Source organism: Callithrix jacchus, chromosome 1 (genome assembly GCF_049354715.1).
Source record: "Callithrix jacchus isolate 240 chromosome 1, calJac240_pri, whole genome shotgun sequence".
Taxonomy (NCBI): Eukaryota; Metazoa; Chordata; class Mammalia; order Primates; family Cebidae; genus Callithrix; species Callithrix jacchus.
In genome coordinates this window covers 29,375,551-29,393,498 of record NC_133502.1, presented here as the reverse complement: position 1 = coordinate 29,393,498, position 17,948 = coordinate 29,375,551, and the positions used below count along the sequence as shown (strand labels likewise).

The window sequence follows — 17,948 nt, the reverse complement described above, 5'->3', positions numbered from 1 at the left end:
TAATAGAAGGTGTAAACGTGGCACACATAATAGGAGGTGACAAAACGTGGGAGGAAGTGCACACACGTGGGAGGAGGTGGGCACGTAGGAGGTGTACACGTGGGAGGAGGTGGACACATGGGAGGAAGTGCACACAGGAGGAGACAGACACATGGGAGGTTCACACAGGAGGCGGACACATGGGAGGAGGTACACGTGGGAGGTGGACAGGGAGGAGGTGGACACACATGGTAGTACACACACATGGGAGGAGGCAGACACATGGCAGGTGCACACAGGAGGCGGACACATGGTTAGGAGGTACACGTGGGAGGAGGTGCACACACATGGGAGGAGATGTACATGTGGGAGGTAGACACACATATGGGAGGAGGCAGACACATGGTTAGGAGGTACACACACGGGGTCCAAGGGAGGTGTGCATGTGGGGAGGAAGTGCCCACGCCTGCTGAGTGTCCCAGCACACAGATGGACAGAGCTTATGCTCCCCACATGTGAGGACCTCCTCTCTGCAGTGCATGTTCTACACACCTGAGCATACCGTCTCCATGTTCCAAGTCTGTATGTGCACCTCACACAAACTGCAGCGAGCACACACGTGCACATACTGGCACGTGTCACCTGCCTGTGCACACAGACCAGATTCCCCGTGGGTGCTTCCAGGGGCACTATGTTTCCTCTGGCTCCTCTGTATTTTTTGTGTGGATTCCAGTGTAAGTGTGTCACATTTAGGAATAGGAAGAGATCCCACAGTGCGCGGGTGAGTGCCAGGCAGTGGGGGCTGTGCCTCATTCCCTCCGCTATCCCCCTTTTCAGGGAGCACCCCATCGGAGACAAGAGCTTCCAGAGCTACATCCGGCAGCAGTCCGAGACCTCCACTCATTCCATTTAAAGTGCAGGACACCCCCAGTGGTGCCTGTGAGCTGCCCACGCAAAGCTGCAGCCTTTGGGAGGGAGAAGAGAAGGAAGAGTGCAGAGTCACCAGAGCAATCCATGCCACCCTGGCCACGGACAAGTGGCCAAGGTTTCCCTCTCCCAGAACCGCCACCGCTGCCGCACCCTCTGCAGAAAGCCCGCCCGGCCTTGTGGACCATGTGGTCCTTTGGTTTTGTGCTCTTTGCTCCTTGTTTGTGGGGATCCAGGGATCAGCTGAAGGATCAGGAAGCGTGGACTGTGCCCTGGCCACACCACAGCTGGCCTCAGGGAGCCACGGCTCATCCAGTCGGCTGCAACATGCACCTTAGGCCGTGTGCACGGTGCGCGTGGCACTGGGCTCTGTGGCTCTGCGCCCTTGTGGCCTCCCAACCCCACCTTGGCTTTTGGCTTCATCACGTTGGGACATTCAGAGCATCACTCTCCCGCTGTGCCCGCCATTTAGGCAGCCATGGGAGGTGGCCTCCCTGTTCTACTTTTGAGGTTGGTTTTATTCCTGGTTGAAGGGTCAGTTTTGTGGCTGGGATGTGCAGAACTACACAGAAATCCCAATCTGAGGATGCCCTTGGTGCTTGGAGGATCCAGGTTCTGTCTGCAGAGACCCTTGGAGGGAACAGTGTGGGCTCCAGCGTTTCCGGGTGTCTGCTGAGCCCATGTGGAAGCACAAGTTATTTTGCTGTTGAATGAGGTTTAAAGTTAGAATTAACATTTGCCACCCCCTGTGGAAGTTTGGGGAAGATTTTTAAACTAGAAGTGTGCATTTTTTGAGCTGTTTTTCTTAATGTTTTTAAAGGACCATTTTTAATTAGCTCTTTGATACAAAGTAACTCAGAACGTCAAAACCTATCCCCACTAAAGAGAAGCTGCAGAGCACAAAGGCAAGGGAATGGAGCCTGTCTCAGGAAGGGCAGCTGCAGGTTCTCCAGAAAATCAGAGAAGGGAAGAAATTCAGTTTCAGGTACAGGGGCTACGGGGGTGCAGATGTTCCTCCAGGGCCCACGGCCAGTGTTGCACCTGTGTTACAAACCCCCAGATGCTGTGCGGGGCAGGTACTGGGGCTGCTTTTTTATTGGGAGGGGAGCCTCCTAAAAACAGGGCCCAGGCAGACCCCTCCAGACCTCACACTGCCGAGGAGGCCTTTCCGAAAGGCGTCTTCCTGGAATGCAGATGGCAGGTGTGTGGGAGGCACGTTTACATACACAGCACCGTGTGTCCTTGTACCTTCTCCCTGTTCTTCTGTGAAAATACTGTAGTTCAGACTCTTAATCTAGATGGTGAATAGAGACTTTATTTGTTGTCACAAAAATAGTGGAGGAAAATGTTAAAAAAAATAGACTTTGGACACACAGCTGTTGGGGCTGCACTGAGCTGCAATTTTTAACATGGATTTATAACTTAATGTTTCTGTTTATAAAATACTAATGATTTGAAATGTATTTTACTGGACAATTAAAACAGATGTTTTATTCTTTCTGAGGACTGGCTTGGTTTTCCAGTAGTGCCTACTGGGAATTGCACATGTGGGTATTGGGGGTGTTGGGGGATACAGGGAGGAGGGTGGTGTCTGGGGAGCAGAATGACATTGCTGATGCCAAGTGGCATCGCTGTTGACAGATGACATCTCTGGTGACGGGTGGCACTGCTCTGGCAGGTGGCACCACCCTGATGACAGGTGACATGGCTGGTGACAGGTGACATCTCATGATGGGTGGCACTGCTCTGGTGACAGGTGACATGGCTGGTTATGGGTGCACTGCTCTGGCAGGTGTTATCACCATAATGACAGGTAATGCCTCTGGTGACAGGTGACGCCTCTGGTGATGGGTGGCACTGCTCTGACAGGTGGCACTGCCCTGGTGACAGGTGACATCTCTGGTGACGGGCGGTGCTGCTCTGACAGTGCTACTCAACTGTGGTGCCTCAGGTGACAGTCTGGCCCCATGATGCCCTCAGGAAACGTGTGGGTCCACACTGCCAAGGGCCGGAGGAGTCCGGCTGGAGATGGCGTCCACTCAGGCAGTGTTGGGAAGACATACTCCACCCACATGCTGCCTTCTCCAGGAACATGGAGGGCGAGGCAACCTGGAGTCCCTGGGAGTAGAGAACAGACCACCCCTCCAGGCAGGTGGCCACTGTCCCTCCTGGGGCAGGAGAAGGTGAAGGGGGCCTCTGGGTAAAGACCCCATGGCTAGGGATGCATTTCCTCATTTCTTTATTCCTTTTCTTTTTCCATTTGGATTTCTCTTTTTTGGTAATTCTATTGTGAGTCACAAGTTCTGGCATGAGAAAAATTCAGAGGTGTGGCTTTGGGGACACGGAGCCAGGCCTTTCTCCCAGGGAAGGGGGAGGCTTGGTGCTGCCTGGCCGGCCTCCTCTGTCTGTGGAGGTGAGGGTCAGGCAGGGACAGCGCTGCCCTGTCTGCCAGTCTGGGTGTGGCTGTGAGTGGTGGATGGACCCCTACAGGTGGGGGCACCCTGCCTGGGAGGCCGGCCAGTCTTCCTGGAGGTGCACTTCCCCGGCAGGGATTCAGGCAGTGCCAGGAGCTGGGGGCTCAGTTCTCACTCTGGGCACACTGTGCTGGGTTCAGCCCGGGAGGGCCAAGGTCAGCGCCTCCAAGAGGAAGTAGAAGGGCTAGGAGGATGAGGCCCCGGGGAACGTGGAGAGCTGAAGCCCCTCTCAGAGCAACCAGGAGGGTACCGCAGGGCTGTGGGAGGTGGGGGTCTGTGGGGGCTGGAAGCCCCTCTAAGTCTCCCACTGATATGGTTTGGCTGTGTCCCCACCCAAATCTCATCTTGAATGGCAGCTCCCATAATTGTGTGTGGGGGAGGGACCCAGTGGGAGGTGATTGAATCACTGGGGCAGTTTCTTCGTACTATTCTCTTGGTAGCGAGTAGGTCTCATGAGATGTGATGGTTTTAGAAGGGGACACCTCTCACTCGATTCCCTTTCACCTTCCCCCAGGACTGTGAGGCCTCCCCAGCCATGTGGAACTGTAAGTCCATTAGTATCTTTTTCTTTATAAATTTCCCAGTCTTGGGTGTGTCTTTATCAGCAGCGTGAACCGGACTAATACACCCACCGTGGAACAGCAGGGTGGCTTTGTGGAGACCCCAGTGATGGCCACTTACTCTTCTTGCTCCAGATGACCCAGCACTTGAAGAGAGACAGCAGCTTCTGCTTCCCTCCTGGCACCATCTGGGGGGCTCCCGACATGAGAGCATCCAGAGCAGGCGCCTGTGAGGAGCTGTTCCAGGAGGCCAGGGCTCCCACCCTGCACCGGCCACGTGCCCGAAGAGCTGAGGCCTCCTGGGCGCTGAGAGGCTGTGGGCTCCTTCGAAGGAAAGACTGGAAGCAGGGGAGCCTGCAGCCTGGGGGGTCACACCTGCTTCCCCATGATGCTGAGGAGTGCCAGCTGCAGGCGGCAGGGCAGGGCGCAGGCTTGCAATATGCCTGTGAAGGGCCAGAAGGGGTTGCCAAATAAGCCACACTGACCTAAGGGTTGTTTTGAGCTGAAACAGAAGTTGCAGAAGCACCTCCCCGCTTCCCTTTTTCTTCCGTCCATAAAGATAAGAATGTGGCTTTCTTGTGGCTCCGGAGAGCATCTTTCCTGTGGGGTGTTACCTCCCATTTTGGGAAGGAAACCCAGGGCTCCCAGCCACACAGACTGGTGTGCCTTCCCCCCGCTTGTCTGCCAGTTTTAATTCTTGGGCCCAACCAGAAAACCCCAGGAGGTAAAATGTTGCCTCCCCACCCACCGTAGTCTGGAGGCTGGAGGAGACGGTGTGCTGGGGCAGCGTCTCGGGATTTTCTCTTTCAATCAGTACTGGCCAAACTGTCCCCACAAGTCCCCATGTTGAAGCTGCGACCCTGTGACCCTCAGGACCCCAGGATGTGGCTGCACTTGGGCGTAGCGCTGTAGAGATCACCAAGGTAAAGTGAAGCCATCAGAGTGGCCCTGACCCAGTGTGACCGGCGTCCTTATTAGAAAGGAGATGAGGACACAGCACACAGGACAACCACAAAGATGCAGGGAAGATGCCATCTTTGCACCAAGGAGAGAGGCCTCAGAGAGCCAGCCCCGAGAGACACGTTGACCCTGGGCTTGTAGCTCCAGCACCAGAGGGAAGAGCTCCTGCTGTTTACACCGCCTACCGGGGAGTTCCAGCAAACCCCCACCCGCCGGGGCAGTTCACATCCCCCCTGCCTGGGAGTTCCAACAAACCCCCACCCACCAGGGCAGTTCACACCCCCCTGCCTGGAAAGGCCCAGAGCCCTGGCCACAGCAGGGTTTCGTCCTGGTGCTGCGTGGGTTGGGGGTGGCTGGACAGGCAGCGTTTGCACCCCACTAGTGCCTGCCGGGGCTGCCTTTGTCTTTCTGAGTTCATGTCTGTCCCCTTTGTCCTTGATAGGGAGAGAAAGACTCAAATATCCTGTCACAGAAGGAGACCAGCATCTGCTGAGGGAGCCATGATGAGGCCTGGTGCCAGTTCCCTGCCCTCCCTGGTGGAGAGACCAGAGAAGTGAAAATGCAGAACCTGCCCCAACCCCGGCCCGCAGGAAAGAAGGGAAACACACAACCCACCCCAACCCCGGCCTGCAGGAAAGAAGGGAAACACACAACCCACCCCAACCCTGGTCTGCAGGGAAGGCCGTGCTGTGCTGCGCAGGGATGAGCCAACCTTTGGCCTCTGACCTTGCAGTGATGTCACAGCAGCTCCGTGGCGACAGTGCACCCAGCACCTCCTGACCACTCCTGTTACAGCAAGGGGTGGGGTTGGCAGCCATGCGCTGGGGCTGAGGCTGGGCTGGAGGATGGAGAAGGACTCAGGAGCCACACACAGGAGACCCCGGCCTGGCCCCGGGGCCTTGCCCTTGGGAGTGGCCCTTGGGCACCTCAAGTCAGCCAGCGAGGCTACTGAACCTCAGCGGAGCAGGAGTCTGGGGGTCCTGCAGCTGAAGGGAGACCCTCCCAGCCGCCCTAGGAAGCTGCACAAAGAGCCAGGTAGGGGCCGTGGGGAGCGGGTGGATAGCATGGCTGCTCCAGCAGGCACTGAACCCAAAGTGCCTGCATCAGGGCCCAGCCTACCTAGAAAGTCCACTTCCCAAGATTAGGGCCACACCAGGACAGCCTCAGGAGCTCCTGGCCACACGTGCCTGAGTGGGGCACGGCCTGGTGACATACATTTTAGGGGGATGGTGTGTGTCTAGGTGGGGGCACAGCCTGGTGTCATACATTTTAGAGGGACAGTGTGTCCAGGCAGTGCACAGCCTGGTGTCACACATTGTAGGGGGACATGTGTCTAGGTGGGGGCACAGCCTGGTGTTACACATTTTAGGGGGACATGTGTCTAGGTGGGGGCACAGCCTAGTGTCATACATTTTAGGGGGACAGCATGTGTCCGGGCAGTGCACAGCCTGGTGTCACACATTGTAGGGAGACGTGAGGCCTCAGCCCCTATGAGGGATCCATTGGTTCCGTCAGGAAAGGGGACAGCCTGAAGCAGGAGGGCTTTTCAGGTCCCAGGTAGAGAGGAGACACATGCTACATGCTTTTGGGTCTCTGATCAGCCCTTCACTGAACAAACAGCTTACACGTGAGGGGGCTAAGGAGTCACCTGTGCCCTAGTCTGGCTCAGTGGCTGCATTTTTACGTAAACAGCCGGAGGAAGCCGCCAACAGTGGTCTCAGGTGAGCAGAGGCAGCACACTGCACTCTGGCCTGGTCCTGCACCTGTGAAGGTCAGCAGTCCGTTTGTGTTGCCAGCGTGAAATTCCACAGAACTGCTTTAGGGTAGAGCTCTTGAAGTCCACAGGGAATTTCCTCCTGGGCGAATGCTGAGGGAGGCCTGTGGCCATTTATCTCGGCAGCTCTGATTTAGGATGAGGATGGGAGGCAGGTTTGCCTGGCACAGTTCCCAGCCTGACTTCCCCTTGGTCAGTGATTTGGGGCCTGAGATTCAGGGACCAGGCCAGGCCTCCTGCCTCCCACTGCCCTGTGCTCAGAGCACTAAGGCTGGAAGTGGGAGCCATTCCAGCTCCACACCTGTAACCCACCCAGGGCTGCAGGGATGGCCTTGCGCTGCTGGCCCGGGGCGAGCTGTGGGGGCTGCAGCCAGGTACAGCCAAGGGTGGGAGGGGTAAGAGGAGGGCGGGTCCGGGACTCTCAGGGGCCTCTGGAGCTGGCCGACGCCTGGAGAGAGGACTGTGGCCAGGCCCCCATTTGCAAGGAGGCCCTGGTGAGGGCCTGGGTCCCTGCAGGGAGCCTCCGGCCTCCCGCACCAGCGAGGAACCTGCATGGCCAGTGTTTGGCAGGGACGTGGGCCTGGGGAGGATGCTAGAGTCGCCCCTCACACCTCGAACACTGGCCCAGAGCATGGGGCTGAGGGGCTGGCCCCCAGGTGCGAGCTGGCGTGCCCCTCACCTCCTGCGGCCTTGGCAACTCTGCCTCCCCTAGGCAAGGGTGTCCGCGAGGCCTGGGAAGTGAAACAGCCCAGTGGGGCTTGGGGTTTGTCTGCTCAAGCCCTACGGACAGTTTTCAGAGGTAATGATGTAAAAATACATGTTCTTCTCTGAGTTTAAAAATCCAAAGATGTGCTGCTTTGGGGGCGTGAGCAGTTACGCTGCACCCCATCTCCTCCCCGCGGGGTTCCCTCAAGGCAAGCAAACTTCTCAAAAGAAGTTACGCCAGGGCTGCTAAGCGGGAATTTAAGTAGGGACAGGAGCAGGTCTCGAAGAATCCTACCCGGTGCCACTATGGCATGGACTTAGAGGCCAGGGTCAGATGGAGGGAGGGACCGAGCCCCGTCCTTGCTGACCCTTCCCCCAACACCTGCTGGATTTGCCCAACGATGGAAGGAGCCGCATTGTTGGCAGGGAGGTCCGGCTTCTGCATGGCTGCTTGTCCTGTCCATCAGCAAAGACTCCCAAACGACCCTGCCCAGCCTCCCACAGGCACCAGCACCTTCAGGGTCCGAGACCACGGCCTCCCCCAGGCACCAGCACCCTCAAGGTCTGAGACCACAGCCTCCCGCAGGCACCAGCACCCTCAGGGTCCGAGACCACGGCCTCCCCCAGGCACCAGCACCCTCAAGGTCTGAGACCACAGCCTCCCGCAGGCACCAGCACCCTCAGGGTCCGAGACCACGACCTCCCACAGGCACCAGCACCCTCAGGGTCCAAGACCCAAGTCCAGGAGCGCATCCTCCCGGGAACTTGGTGGCTGCCCCTCAGCAGCTGAGATTCTGCTTGAGAAGAGCAGGAGGCATTTCCAGCCCTGTGACCCAAGGAAATGGCCAGGCATTGCTGGTAGAGTCAGACATGGCCTTGCCCAGGACTGACTTCTGCAGGGACTCGGCTTCTCACCCCTCACAGACTCGGTGAGCTCAGTGACGTGGCTGGTGCCACATGCACCCACAGATGCCTGCATGGGTGAGACACCATGTCCGCATCAGAGGGAGGCCTCAGGGATTCAGGAAAGGTGGGGTGTCTGACTTCATGAGGGGACTGGGGTAGGGGGCAGAGGGTTTGTCTGGGCCTGGGCCCCGTGGAGCATAGCAGACCAGTGCTCTCGGAGGACATTGGAGAGGATGACGAGAGCAGAGCGAGAATCCGCTGGGTTCCAGCCCCGCTGTGGTGCCACCTTGAGCCCACACGCTCCCTGGACACCTGCTGATCCCGCGAAGGCTCCACCTTCCGCCTCTGGACCTCACTCATTGCTTCTCTGTCAGGGTAGCCCCTCGTGGTCGGCAGCTGGCCTCACTTCCTGGGAAGAGCCTCACTCCCCAGCCACCCCTTGGGCCTGTGGGCTCAGCTGAGTGACCGGCCTGGAGCGGCCTGTCTGACTTAACCGAGCTCTGGGAGGAAATTCTTCCTGGCAAGGCTGCTTCGAAGCTCCTAGCCTGGTTTCTTCCATCACAAGCCTCATTTAAAGCTTTGGAATGTCCCTGTGGCGTTTGAATACCTGGCCGAATGGGTGTTGTGGGAGGTCAGAGTACCTGCAGGAAGCTGGAGTCTCCACCACCATTCCTGGCTCCAACATGGCAGAGGCCCCATGGGTCTGGAATCTGCTCGCTCTGAGGCTCTCTGAGGACCCAGGGTTTGGAGAATCCCCTGGCACGTGGCTTCCTCACAAGGCTGTGCCGGTTCGCAAGCTCCTGGGAGCAGAGAATGCAGTGATTCCCTGGAGCGGAGCACTCCAGGGAGCAGTGGGTGCTGGGTGCAGGCCAGCGGCCAACAGCCGGGCCTGGTTCCTGCCGGGAGCACTGGGATGCCGCTCACCTGAGTTGATGTTCCGGGCCCCCATCGTTTCTCACGCCAAGATCCTCACAAGATAGAAAGTCTAGCACAAGAGAAGGAAAATTCCTTTGGCGCTCTTGGGAAGCTGGGTCACGAGAGTCACGAAGAAAGCCTGCTACAGACATCCTGGCGACGTGCCTTGGGGCAGCCAAGAGGCATTGAGGATTGGTGGATTTTCCTGGACAAGCCAAGTGGGGTTTCAAGTCCCATCTGTCCATGAGAGGAAGCCTGGTAGGGGTGGTAACCAGCAGGGGCAGGGCTTGGGGGCTTCTCCCATCCTCCTGCTCAGCTACCTCCAGCCACCTGTGCTGGGACAGAGGAATTTCAAGACGTCCCGGAGCCTCAGGCATTTACTGTGATCAGCTGGCCGTACCTCACCTGAGTCCTGGAGGGAGAAGCTGGAGGCTGGGGATGGGCTGTGTGCTGGGGCTGAGCCAGGTTCAAGACCCGGCACCAGGCTGTGGAAAGTGCCGATGGCCAATACAGGAGGGGCTGGGCATGGGACGGGTGGTGGAGGAACTCAGGTTAGCTGTAGCCATGGCTGAGGGCTGAGCTCTGCTGTGGGCAGCTCAGGGCGGACCCCGGGCTCTGGAGCTGCGGTGCGACTGTGCTGATGGTGCTGACAGGCTCTGTCCTTCCTCCCCAGAGTCTGAAGATCAGGGGAAAGACCCAAGCAGTAACGCAGAAGATGCCAGCTGGTAAGCAGCCGGTGTGGCGCTAGCCTGGGTGAAGCTAGAGCTGGGAAAAGTGAGGCAGACACAGGAGAGTGGACGTGGGGGGGGGCACCCGGGCATCAGGTGGACACTTACAAGGGGCCCAAGGGAGCCCTGGGTCCTGAGAAGACCCCACCCAGGACCTGGATGGGAGGGTGGAAGATCCTCTTTATTTGGAGAGCAATTCCATGTGGGAACAGGGCCAGGAGAGGGGATCCTCAGAACTTGTGGGGCCCTGGCCTGAGAGTCACAGCTGAACGCCTCTCAGTAGACACCCCGTGGTCCTGTGGGGAAGGAGGTGTCATCTCACTAGTAGACCGCTGGGCCCACCCTAGAGATAAACAACCCTTTAGGGAGAAGGGCACGGGCCCTGGACGGCGTGTCCACACCTTGCACTGGGAGCTCTTGCCTCCCTGCATCTCAGCTGGACATTCCACCCCAGCTCGGGTCCCCCCACCCACTCACCCTCCTGCCATCAAAGGGGACTTAAAAGTCATTACATTCCTCAAGAATCTGTGTCTGATCTAACAGTTGATCTGTGAGCACCATGGACAAGGCACGGGCCAAGTGCCCCTTCTTTGCAAATGGCTCCCGTTGAGTGGAGACCAAGGATGGTGTCTGGCCGCCAGAGTGGCCAAAGGTGCAATCAGTTGGTGAGAGTGAGGGGCTCATGCATCAGAGAGGACATTCAAGGCGTGGGAACCTCCCACCTGGGGGGCTCAGGGAAGCCGACGGCCTTGGTGAGGGCACTTGGGCTGGGAAGACCACATTCCTTCAGGTGGCACAGCTCAAAGTGTCTGCTCACATTGGCCAAGCCGGTCAACACCCTTGGCCAAGTCACCGTTGCAGATGGTGGAGGAGCCCCTGTCCTCACTGCCTGCTACTTTCCTCTTGCCCCGGGCCACACACCACAGTGGACCGCAGAAGGGTTCACCAGGTGGGTGTGAATAACAGCAGGGCCACCCACGGACCCCCAGCCTGCTGGCTGCCATGGCCCATTTGGCTTCCACAGGGAGTGAGCTGTGGACCCACTGCAGGGGGGCTGCATCTACTCACCAGATTTTGGTTCTTTGAGCAAGGTTAGACCCTGCTTTCTGAAATAAGCCCAGGTTGGCTGTAGGTAAACTCGTTGCCAGTCCAGACCCCGGTGGTGCAGGGTTAAGTTTTCCAGCCAAGATGGGTCAGCAGAGGGAGCCAGGAGGGCCAGGTTGGGGGGCCCTTCCGAGCCAGACCTCCGAGCCAGGTCAGGGCCCCTCACAGGTGCCCGCAGCCCCCGGGGCATCAGCCTCAAGCCCAGGGAGACAGGCCCAGAGGAGACCCGGAGCGTCTGCAGCTGTCTGCCACTGTCCCTCCACCTCCTGCAGTTGGGCAGACCTAGCACAAGACAAGAAGGAAAGCTCCTCCGGCACCCTGGGGAAGCTGGGTCATGAGCGTGGAAAGTGGGACCCGGAGAAGAGCGGCTTGGAGGCCAGCACGCAGGAGGTGCAGGAAGGCACACACGAGGATGGAGGCTGGCAGGAGGCCGAGGTCAGGCCCCAGGAGTGGTGCATGTCTGTCCTCCCGCCCGGGAACCCGGCCTTCACTACCTCTTTGGTCTTTACAGGAACAGGAGGCAGAGTCCATAAATCTAAATGACCTCCAGGAAAAAGAGGCAAGAGCTTTTCCCTTTAGTAACAAAAGTAAGGTGGGAGGACTGTCAGGTGGGAGTCCTGCTGGAGCCTGGACCTGCCCGGGATGGTGGCCTGGGGGTGGTCTCGGTAGCGCCAGGCTGTGAAGCTGGGCGGGGCCCCGCTACCCCAGAGAGGCTTGGGGCCAAGCCCTGAGCTTCTTTGCCCCACCCCAGGGAGCCTGACCCCAGCTTGCCAAATGTGCAGTCGCTAAAGGTGTGCAAGGCCCTGAGAGAAGGTGCCCTCAGCTGGACCCTGGCCCAGAAAAACCCCAGAGCCCCAGGTTCGATGTGTTGGCCAGAGACGCATCACATGGGGGTTCTCACGTGGCACTCCGTGAAGGAAGGTGGCGTCTGTTCTCCCTCTCAGCCGTGTGGTGGGAACGGGGACACAGCTGGACATGCTGCTTGCCAGGCGGGCCTGGGTTTCACTCCAGGCTCTTGGGAAGTCCCTCCCCCTCCCCAGACACTGTCCTCAGAGTTGACTCAAGTGCTCCCATTGGAAACACATTCTGGGCTGGCCCAGGTGCCCCATCGGAGGCCTTGGGCAGCAAAAGTCTGGATCACTGAAGCTGTTCACATCCTGGGTGGGTGGTCTCCAGGTCCTCCATGCAGAGTGGGGCCCACAGGCAGGCTGTGGGCCAGGAGTGCTGCCCTGTTGAGCAGGACTGCAGTGGGAGTGGCCAGGACCCCTAGCTCTGGGAACTGCCCCATCTCCTGGAGGCCCCAGTTCTCAGAGGGTGAGGGTGGAGGAGACCCTCTGGGGTCACAGGGCCCTCATGGAGGTTAGGTGGGGAGGGGTGGGAAAGCCATATCCCTCCTCCAGCTCTACTGCCAGAGCTAGCTGTGGGCACCTCACAGTCCACACTGCCATCAGCTCTGCCCAGCATCCCAGGAGCCCCTGTTCAGCATTGCCAGGTTCTGGGGTCCTGATGGTCATCACCAGGGTCCGCCCTGGCTGCCCCAAGGGCCAGGAGTCACTGCTTCTCCCAGGAAATCGACATTCCTCCCAGCTCACCCAAGCCTGCCATCCATACCTCTCTGGTTTCCATTTGCAGAAATCGTCTGTGTTTGTGGAGATTGATCTGGGAGACCATGCAGAGGAGGTAAAGATGAAAACCCCCTAGACAAGCAGGGCCAAAGTCACGAGGAAAGGGCCCGTGCTGCCTGGCAGGGCCTTGGAGGCTTCTCTGGGAGCTTGCCCCACATGGGTGTGTGTTGGAGGGGGAGGCAGAGACCTGGGCCAGCAGCTCCAGGAGAGCTCCATGACGCTGAGAATTGGTCTTGAGTGGCTTGAGGACACCCTTGCCTCTTCCTTACCCTCCCACACTTCAACTCACTCACACTTCAGCACTATCAGAGACTCTGGGCCCTGGGTTAACCTGCAGGGTTCCTGAGGGTCCTCAGAACCTCTTGTGGAATCATGTTGGGGTGGGGAAAAGGGCCCAGGTCTGGAAGTTCAGAAACTGGGCCTTGGTAGATGTGTGGCTCTGTCAGTGAATGCTCAAACAGCTCATCATACTTCCCTGTGCCTCACTTGTCTCCTCTATAAAATAAGAATCATATTACTATCCACCTCCCAGGGTTGTTTGGGAAAGCTCTCAGAGCAGTGCCTCATACCCAGGGAAGCTTTAGTGGAGGATATGATCACCATGACCACCACAACTATCATCACCACCAAAATGTCATTATCATGTCGCAGTCATCACCATCATTATCACCACCATCAACATCATCCCTATAAACATCATTGTCACTATCATCATCACCACCACCATCATCACATCACCATCACCACCACCATCATCCCCATCACCATCACCATCACCACCATCATCATTACCATCATCACCATCATCACCACCATTATAATCATCATCACCATCATCATCACCAGCACCATCACCATCATCATCACCACTGTCATCACCACCATCACCATCATCATCACCACCATAACCACCATCATCATCACAACCACCATCACCATCATCATCATCCATCATCACCACCACCATCATCACCACCATAACCGCCATCACCATCATCACCATTATAATCATCATCACCATAATTATCACCACCACCATCATCATCCCATCACCACCGTCATCACCACCACCATCATCACCACCGTCATCACCACCACCATCATCACCACCATCACCACCACCACCATCACCACCACCATCATTATAATCACCGTTGTCACCATCGTTATCACATCACCGTCATTATTGCCATCACTTTCACCACCATTATAATTACTATCATCGTCATCATCATTGATGTCATCCCCATCAGCATCAGCATCATCACCACCATCACCATCATCACCGTCACCATCATAATCACCGTTGTCACCATCGTTACCACATCATCGTCATTATTGCCATCACTCTCACCACCATTATAATTACTATCATCGTCGTCATCATTGCTGTCATCCCCATCAGCATCAGCATCATCCCCACCATCATCCTCATCCTTATCTGTAAAAAGAGGAGGCTGACTTAATGGCCTGTCTGGACCCTTCCAACACAGATATCTGGGCTGTGTTCCTCCATTTCTTTGCTGTAGTGAGCAGTCATCATTTTGGAAGTTTCTTGAAGTTCTTTCTTGGCAAGTTTAAGCTTCTTCCTGGGGGTCATTTGTTTTCCAGACTGTACCTTCTCTCCCTTTTTCCCTCAGAGCACGCCACAAGGCAGAGGGCGCCCATTATTAACCCCCAACAAGGCCATTCATGGTGCACTTAAGTTCTAAGAACTCAAGGGGGGCCAGCCAGTGGCACACACGGGCTGACAGGCCAGGCCTGGTCTATAGTCCAGGAGCCAGGCCCACATCAAGGGTTCAGTTCCTTGGTCAGGTGCCCGTAACTGGAAATGTGTGGTCAACAGAGAGCTCTGCCTGATGGGAGGTCATCTGACTGGGCAGCCTCTGCCCTGGCCTGACCCTCCAGCAGGTCCACAGGCTGCAGCACCTCGGTGCCTGTGGCTGACACTCCCAGCCCTTAGACATCTCCACTCCCCACAGGTGGTCACCGATGCCAAGAAAGAAGAGAAGCCATCCCAGATGGATGTGGGAGATCCCTCAGAAGATGAGTGAGTGGGCTCACACTGGGGGGACAGGAGGACTTTCCCTCCACTGCGGTTTCTGGCACGCCCACCGTGCCTTGCCTGTGGTGGGCAGAGACAAGCCCAGGTGCCCTCCTTCCTCTCCTTGGGTGCTGCCAAGGCTCAGCACCTACCGAGCCTGAGGGGCTGAAGGCAGGCGACAGGGCGTCAGACCTGCCAAGGGCTCCAGGACAAACTTCACGATGCCCACCTCACTCCACAACCAGGCCACCTGCTACCCACCAGCCAGGAAAACGGCCTGATGAGAGGAAAGGGGAGTGGAGAGGGGACAAGTGCATGGTACTGGCTTCTCCTGTGTAGGCTTTGGGCTGCCGACTTGGGTCCTGCAGGTGGGGTGTAGGGGGAGCTGCACACATGGCTGGTGTCACAGCCAAGCAGACCCCTCTCTCGACATGGCTCAGGCCCTGTAGCTGGGGTCAGGCAGCCTTGGAGGTGACAACCTGTATCCCCAGGGTGGATGCTGTGTAGGGCCAGGGAAGCTCCCAGACTTCCCAAGGCCCTGAGACCCTCAGCCATGAGGATGGGTGTGGGGAGGGAAAGACACGTGCGCCTGGACCACTGAAGGGGCTCACGGACCTATAGTGTTCTATTTTAAACAACACAGAAAATGCAAAAGAAACACTGTTCAAATGCCGACCACTCAGAATTAACAGTTTATCAGTATTTTGATACGTTACAGATTTTTTTAAAGGATGAATTGCTTTGTTTGCTTTGTAAAACAGACATGTGATACTAAACCTTTTTCAGTTAACATTTTAACCATTCATTTAAAATAATTGAAATAATGATGTATAGCACAACAGACAGAAATGTTTAAAAATCACCGCAGCACTGTGGGAGGCCAAGGTGGGCAGATCACAAGGTCAGGAGATCGAGGCGAACACGGTGAAACCCCGTCTCTACTAAAAGTACAGAAATAATTAGCCGGGTGGTGGCACATGCCTGTAATCCCAGCTACTCAGGAGGCTGAGACAGGAGAATTGCTTGAACCCGGGAGGTGAAAGTTGCAGTGAGCTGAGATCGCGCCACTGCACTCCAGCCTGGTCACACAGAATGAGACTCCATCTAAAAAAAGAAGACACATGGAAGCATTTGAATTTAGACGCTGAGGACAGGGGCCATGGTTGAGGACGGGGGGCCACTGCTGAGGACGGGGGGCACACTCGATGTTCACTGGAAAATGCTTTCACAGGCTGCATCTCCTTTTCAATTGGAATGATCGGGATTTTCTTTTTCCTAGTGCTGCCTTTTCCTGACCCCAACATGACATGTCCCCAGGACTGGTACAGAGAAACTATAGATCACACAGAGCACTGCACACTTCACAGAATCAGAGGAGTCACACGTCACACACAGAGCTCTGCACACTTCACAGCATCAGAGGAGTCACACGACACACACAGCTCTGCACACTTCACAGAATCAGAGGAGGCACAGGACACACACAGAGCTCTGCACACTTCACAGAATCAGAGGAGGCACAGGACACACAGAGCTCTGCACACTTCACAGAATCAGAGGAGACACACGACACACACAGCTCTGCACACTTCACAGAATCAGAGGAAACACACAACACACACAGAGCACTTCACACTTCACAGAATCAGAGGAGACACACGTCACACAGAGCTCTGCACACTTCACAGCATCAGAGGAGACACACGTCACACACAGAGCTCTGCACACTTCACAGCATCAGAGGAGACACACGTCACACACAGAGCTCTGCACACTTCACAGCATCAGAGGAGACACACGACACACACACAGCTCTGCACACTTCACAGAATCAGAGGAGGCACAGGACACACACAGAGCTCTGCACACTTCACAGAATCAGAGGAGGCACAGGACACACACAGAGCTCTGCACACTTCACAGAATCAGAGGAGGCACAGGACACACAGAGCTCTGCACACTTCACAGCATCAGAGGAGACACACGACACACAGAGCTCTGCACAATTCACAGAATCAGAGGAGACACACGACACACACAGCTCTGCACACTTCACAGAATCAGAGGAGACACACAACACACACAGAGCACTTCACACTTCACAGAATCAGAGGAGACACACGTCACACACAGAGCTCTGCACACTTCACAGCATCAGAGGAGACACACGTCACACACAGAGCTCTGCACACTTCACAGCATCAGAGGAGTCACACGACACACACAGCTCTGCACACTTCACAGAATCAGAGGAGGCACAGGACACACACAGCTCTGCACACTTCACAGAATCAGAGGAGGCACAGGACACACACAGCTCTGCACACTTCACAGAATCAGAGGAGGCACAGGACACACAGAGCTCTGCACACTTCACAGCATCAGAGGAGACACACGACACACAGAGCTCTGCACACTTCACAGAATCAGAGGAGACACACGACACACACAGCTCTGCACACTTCACAGAATCAGAGGAGACACACGACACACAGAGCTCTGCACACTTCACAGAATCAGAGGAGACACACAACACACACAGAGCACTTCACACTTCACAGAATCAGAGGAGACACACGTCACACACAGAGCTCTGCACACTTCACAGCATCAGAGGAGTCACACGTCACACACAGAGCTCTGCACACTTCACAGCATCAGAGGAGTCACACGTCACACACAGAGCTCTGCACACTTCACAGCATCAGAGGAGTCACACATCACACACAGAGCTCTGCACACTTCACAGCATCAGAGGAGTCACACGACACACACAGCTCTGCACACTTCACAGAATCAGAGGAGGCACAGGACACACACAGAGCTCTGCACACTTCACAGAATCAGAGGAGGCACAGGACACACAGAGCTCTGCACACTTCACAGCATCAGAGGAGTCACACGTCACACAGAGCTCTTCACACTTCACAGAATCAGAGGAGACACACGTCACACACAGAGCTCTGCACACTTCACAATCAGAGGAGACACACAACACACACAGAGCACTTCACACTTCACAGAATCAGAGGAGACACAGGACACACACAGAGCTCTGCACACTTCACAATCAGAGGAGGCACAGGACACACAGAGCTCTGCACACTTCACAGCATCAGAGGAGTCACACGTCACACAGAGCTCTTCACACTTCACAGAATCAGAGGAGACACACGTCACACACAGAGCTCTGCACACTTCACAATCAGAGGAGACACACAACACACACAGAGCTCTGCACACTTCA

The 17,948-nt window shown here is 56.4% G+C and overlaps 3 protein-coding genes across 17 annotated transcripts in view; 2 read left to right on the top strand and 1 right to left on the bottom strand.

The window, feature by feature from the left end:
• RASA3 (RAS p21 protein activator 3) overlaps window positions 1-2,404 on the top strand; it is a 118,862-nt gene extending 116,458 nt beyond the window's left edge. For all 10 annotated transcript variants that reach the window (XM_035294933.3, XM_054252030.2, XM_078337683.1 and 7 more), the window contains one exon: window positions 817-2,404. In XM_035294933.3, the coding sequence (XP_035150824.1) occupies window positions 817-892 (76 nt within the window). In that variant the 3' untranslated portion in view covers window positions 893-2,404. The remainder of the gene's footprint in view (window positions 1-816) is intronic.
• On the bottom strand, window positions 817-5,718 carry LOC118152791 (uncharacterized). The gene is made up of 6 exons (XM_078345058.1): window positions 5,694-5,718; window positions 5,559-5,626; window positions 5,166-5,433; window positions 4,689-4,846; window positions 4,062-4,383; window positions 817-3,024 (listed from the first exon to the last, which is right to left on the bottom strand). The coding sequence occupies exons 1-6, from the start codon at window positions 5,716-5,718 to the stop codon at window positions 2,840-2,842; spliced, it is 1,026 nt and encodes a 341-aa protein (XP_078201184.1). The 3' UTR covers window positions 817-2,839.
• The window catches only part of C1H13orf46 (chromosome 1 C13orf46 homolog), a 24,336-nt gene continuing 12,070 nt past the window's right edge, over window positions 5,683-17,948 (top strand). For 5 of the 6 annotated variants that reach the window (XR_013522268.1, XM_078337921.1, XM_035294974.3 and 2 more), the window contains exons 1-6: window positions 5,683-5,935; window positions 9,874-9,925; window positions 11,305-11,467; window positions 11,544-11,591; window positions 12,665-12,712; window positions 14,640-14,707. Coding sequence is in view for 5 of the 6 variants with exons in the window: in XM_078337921.1 (XP_078194047.1) it covers window positions 5,746-5,935; window positions 9,874-9,925; window positions 11,305-11,467; window positions 11,544-11,591; window positions 12,665-12,712; window positions 14,640-14,707 (569 nt within the window). In the remaining variant the exon portion in view is untranslated. The remainder of the gene's footprint in view (window positions 5,936-9,873; window positions 9,926-11,304; window positions 11,468-11,543; window positions 11,592-12,664; window positions 12,713-14,639; window positions 14,708-17,948) is intronic. The other variant, XM_035294988.3, reaches the window with a different exon arrangement.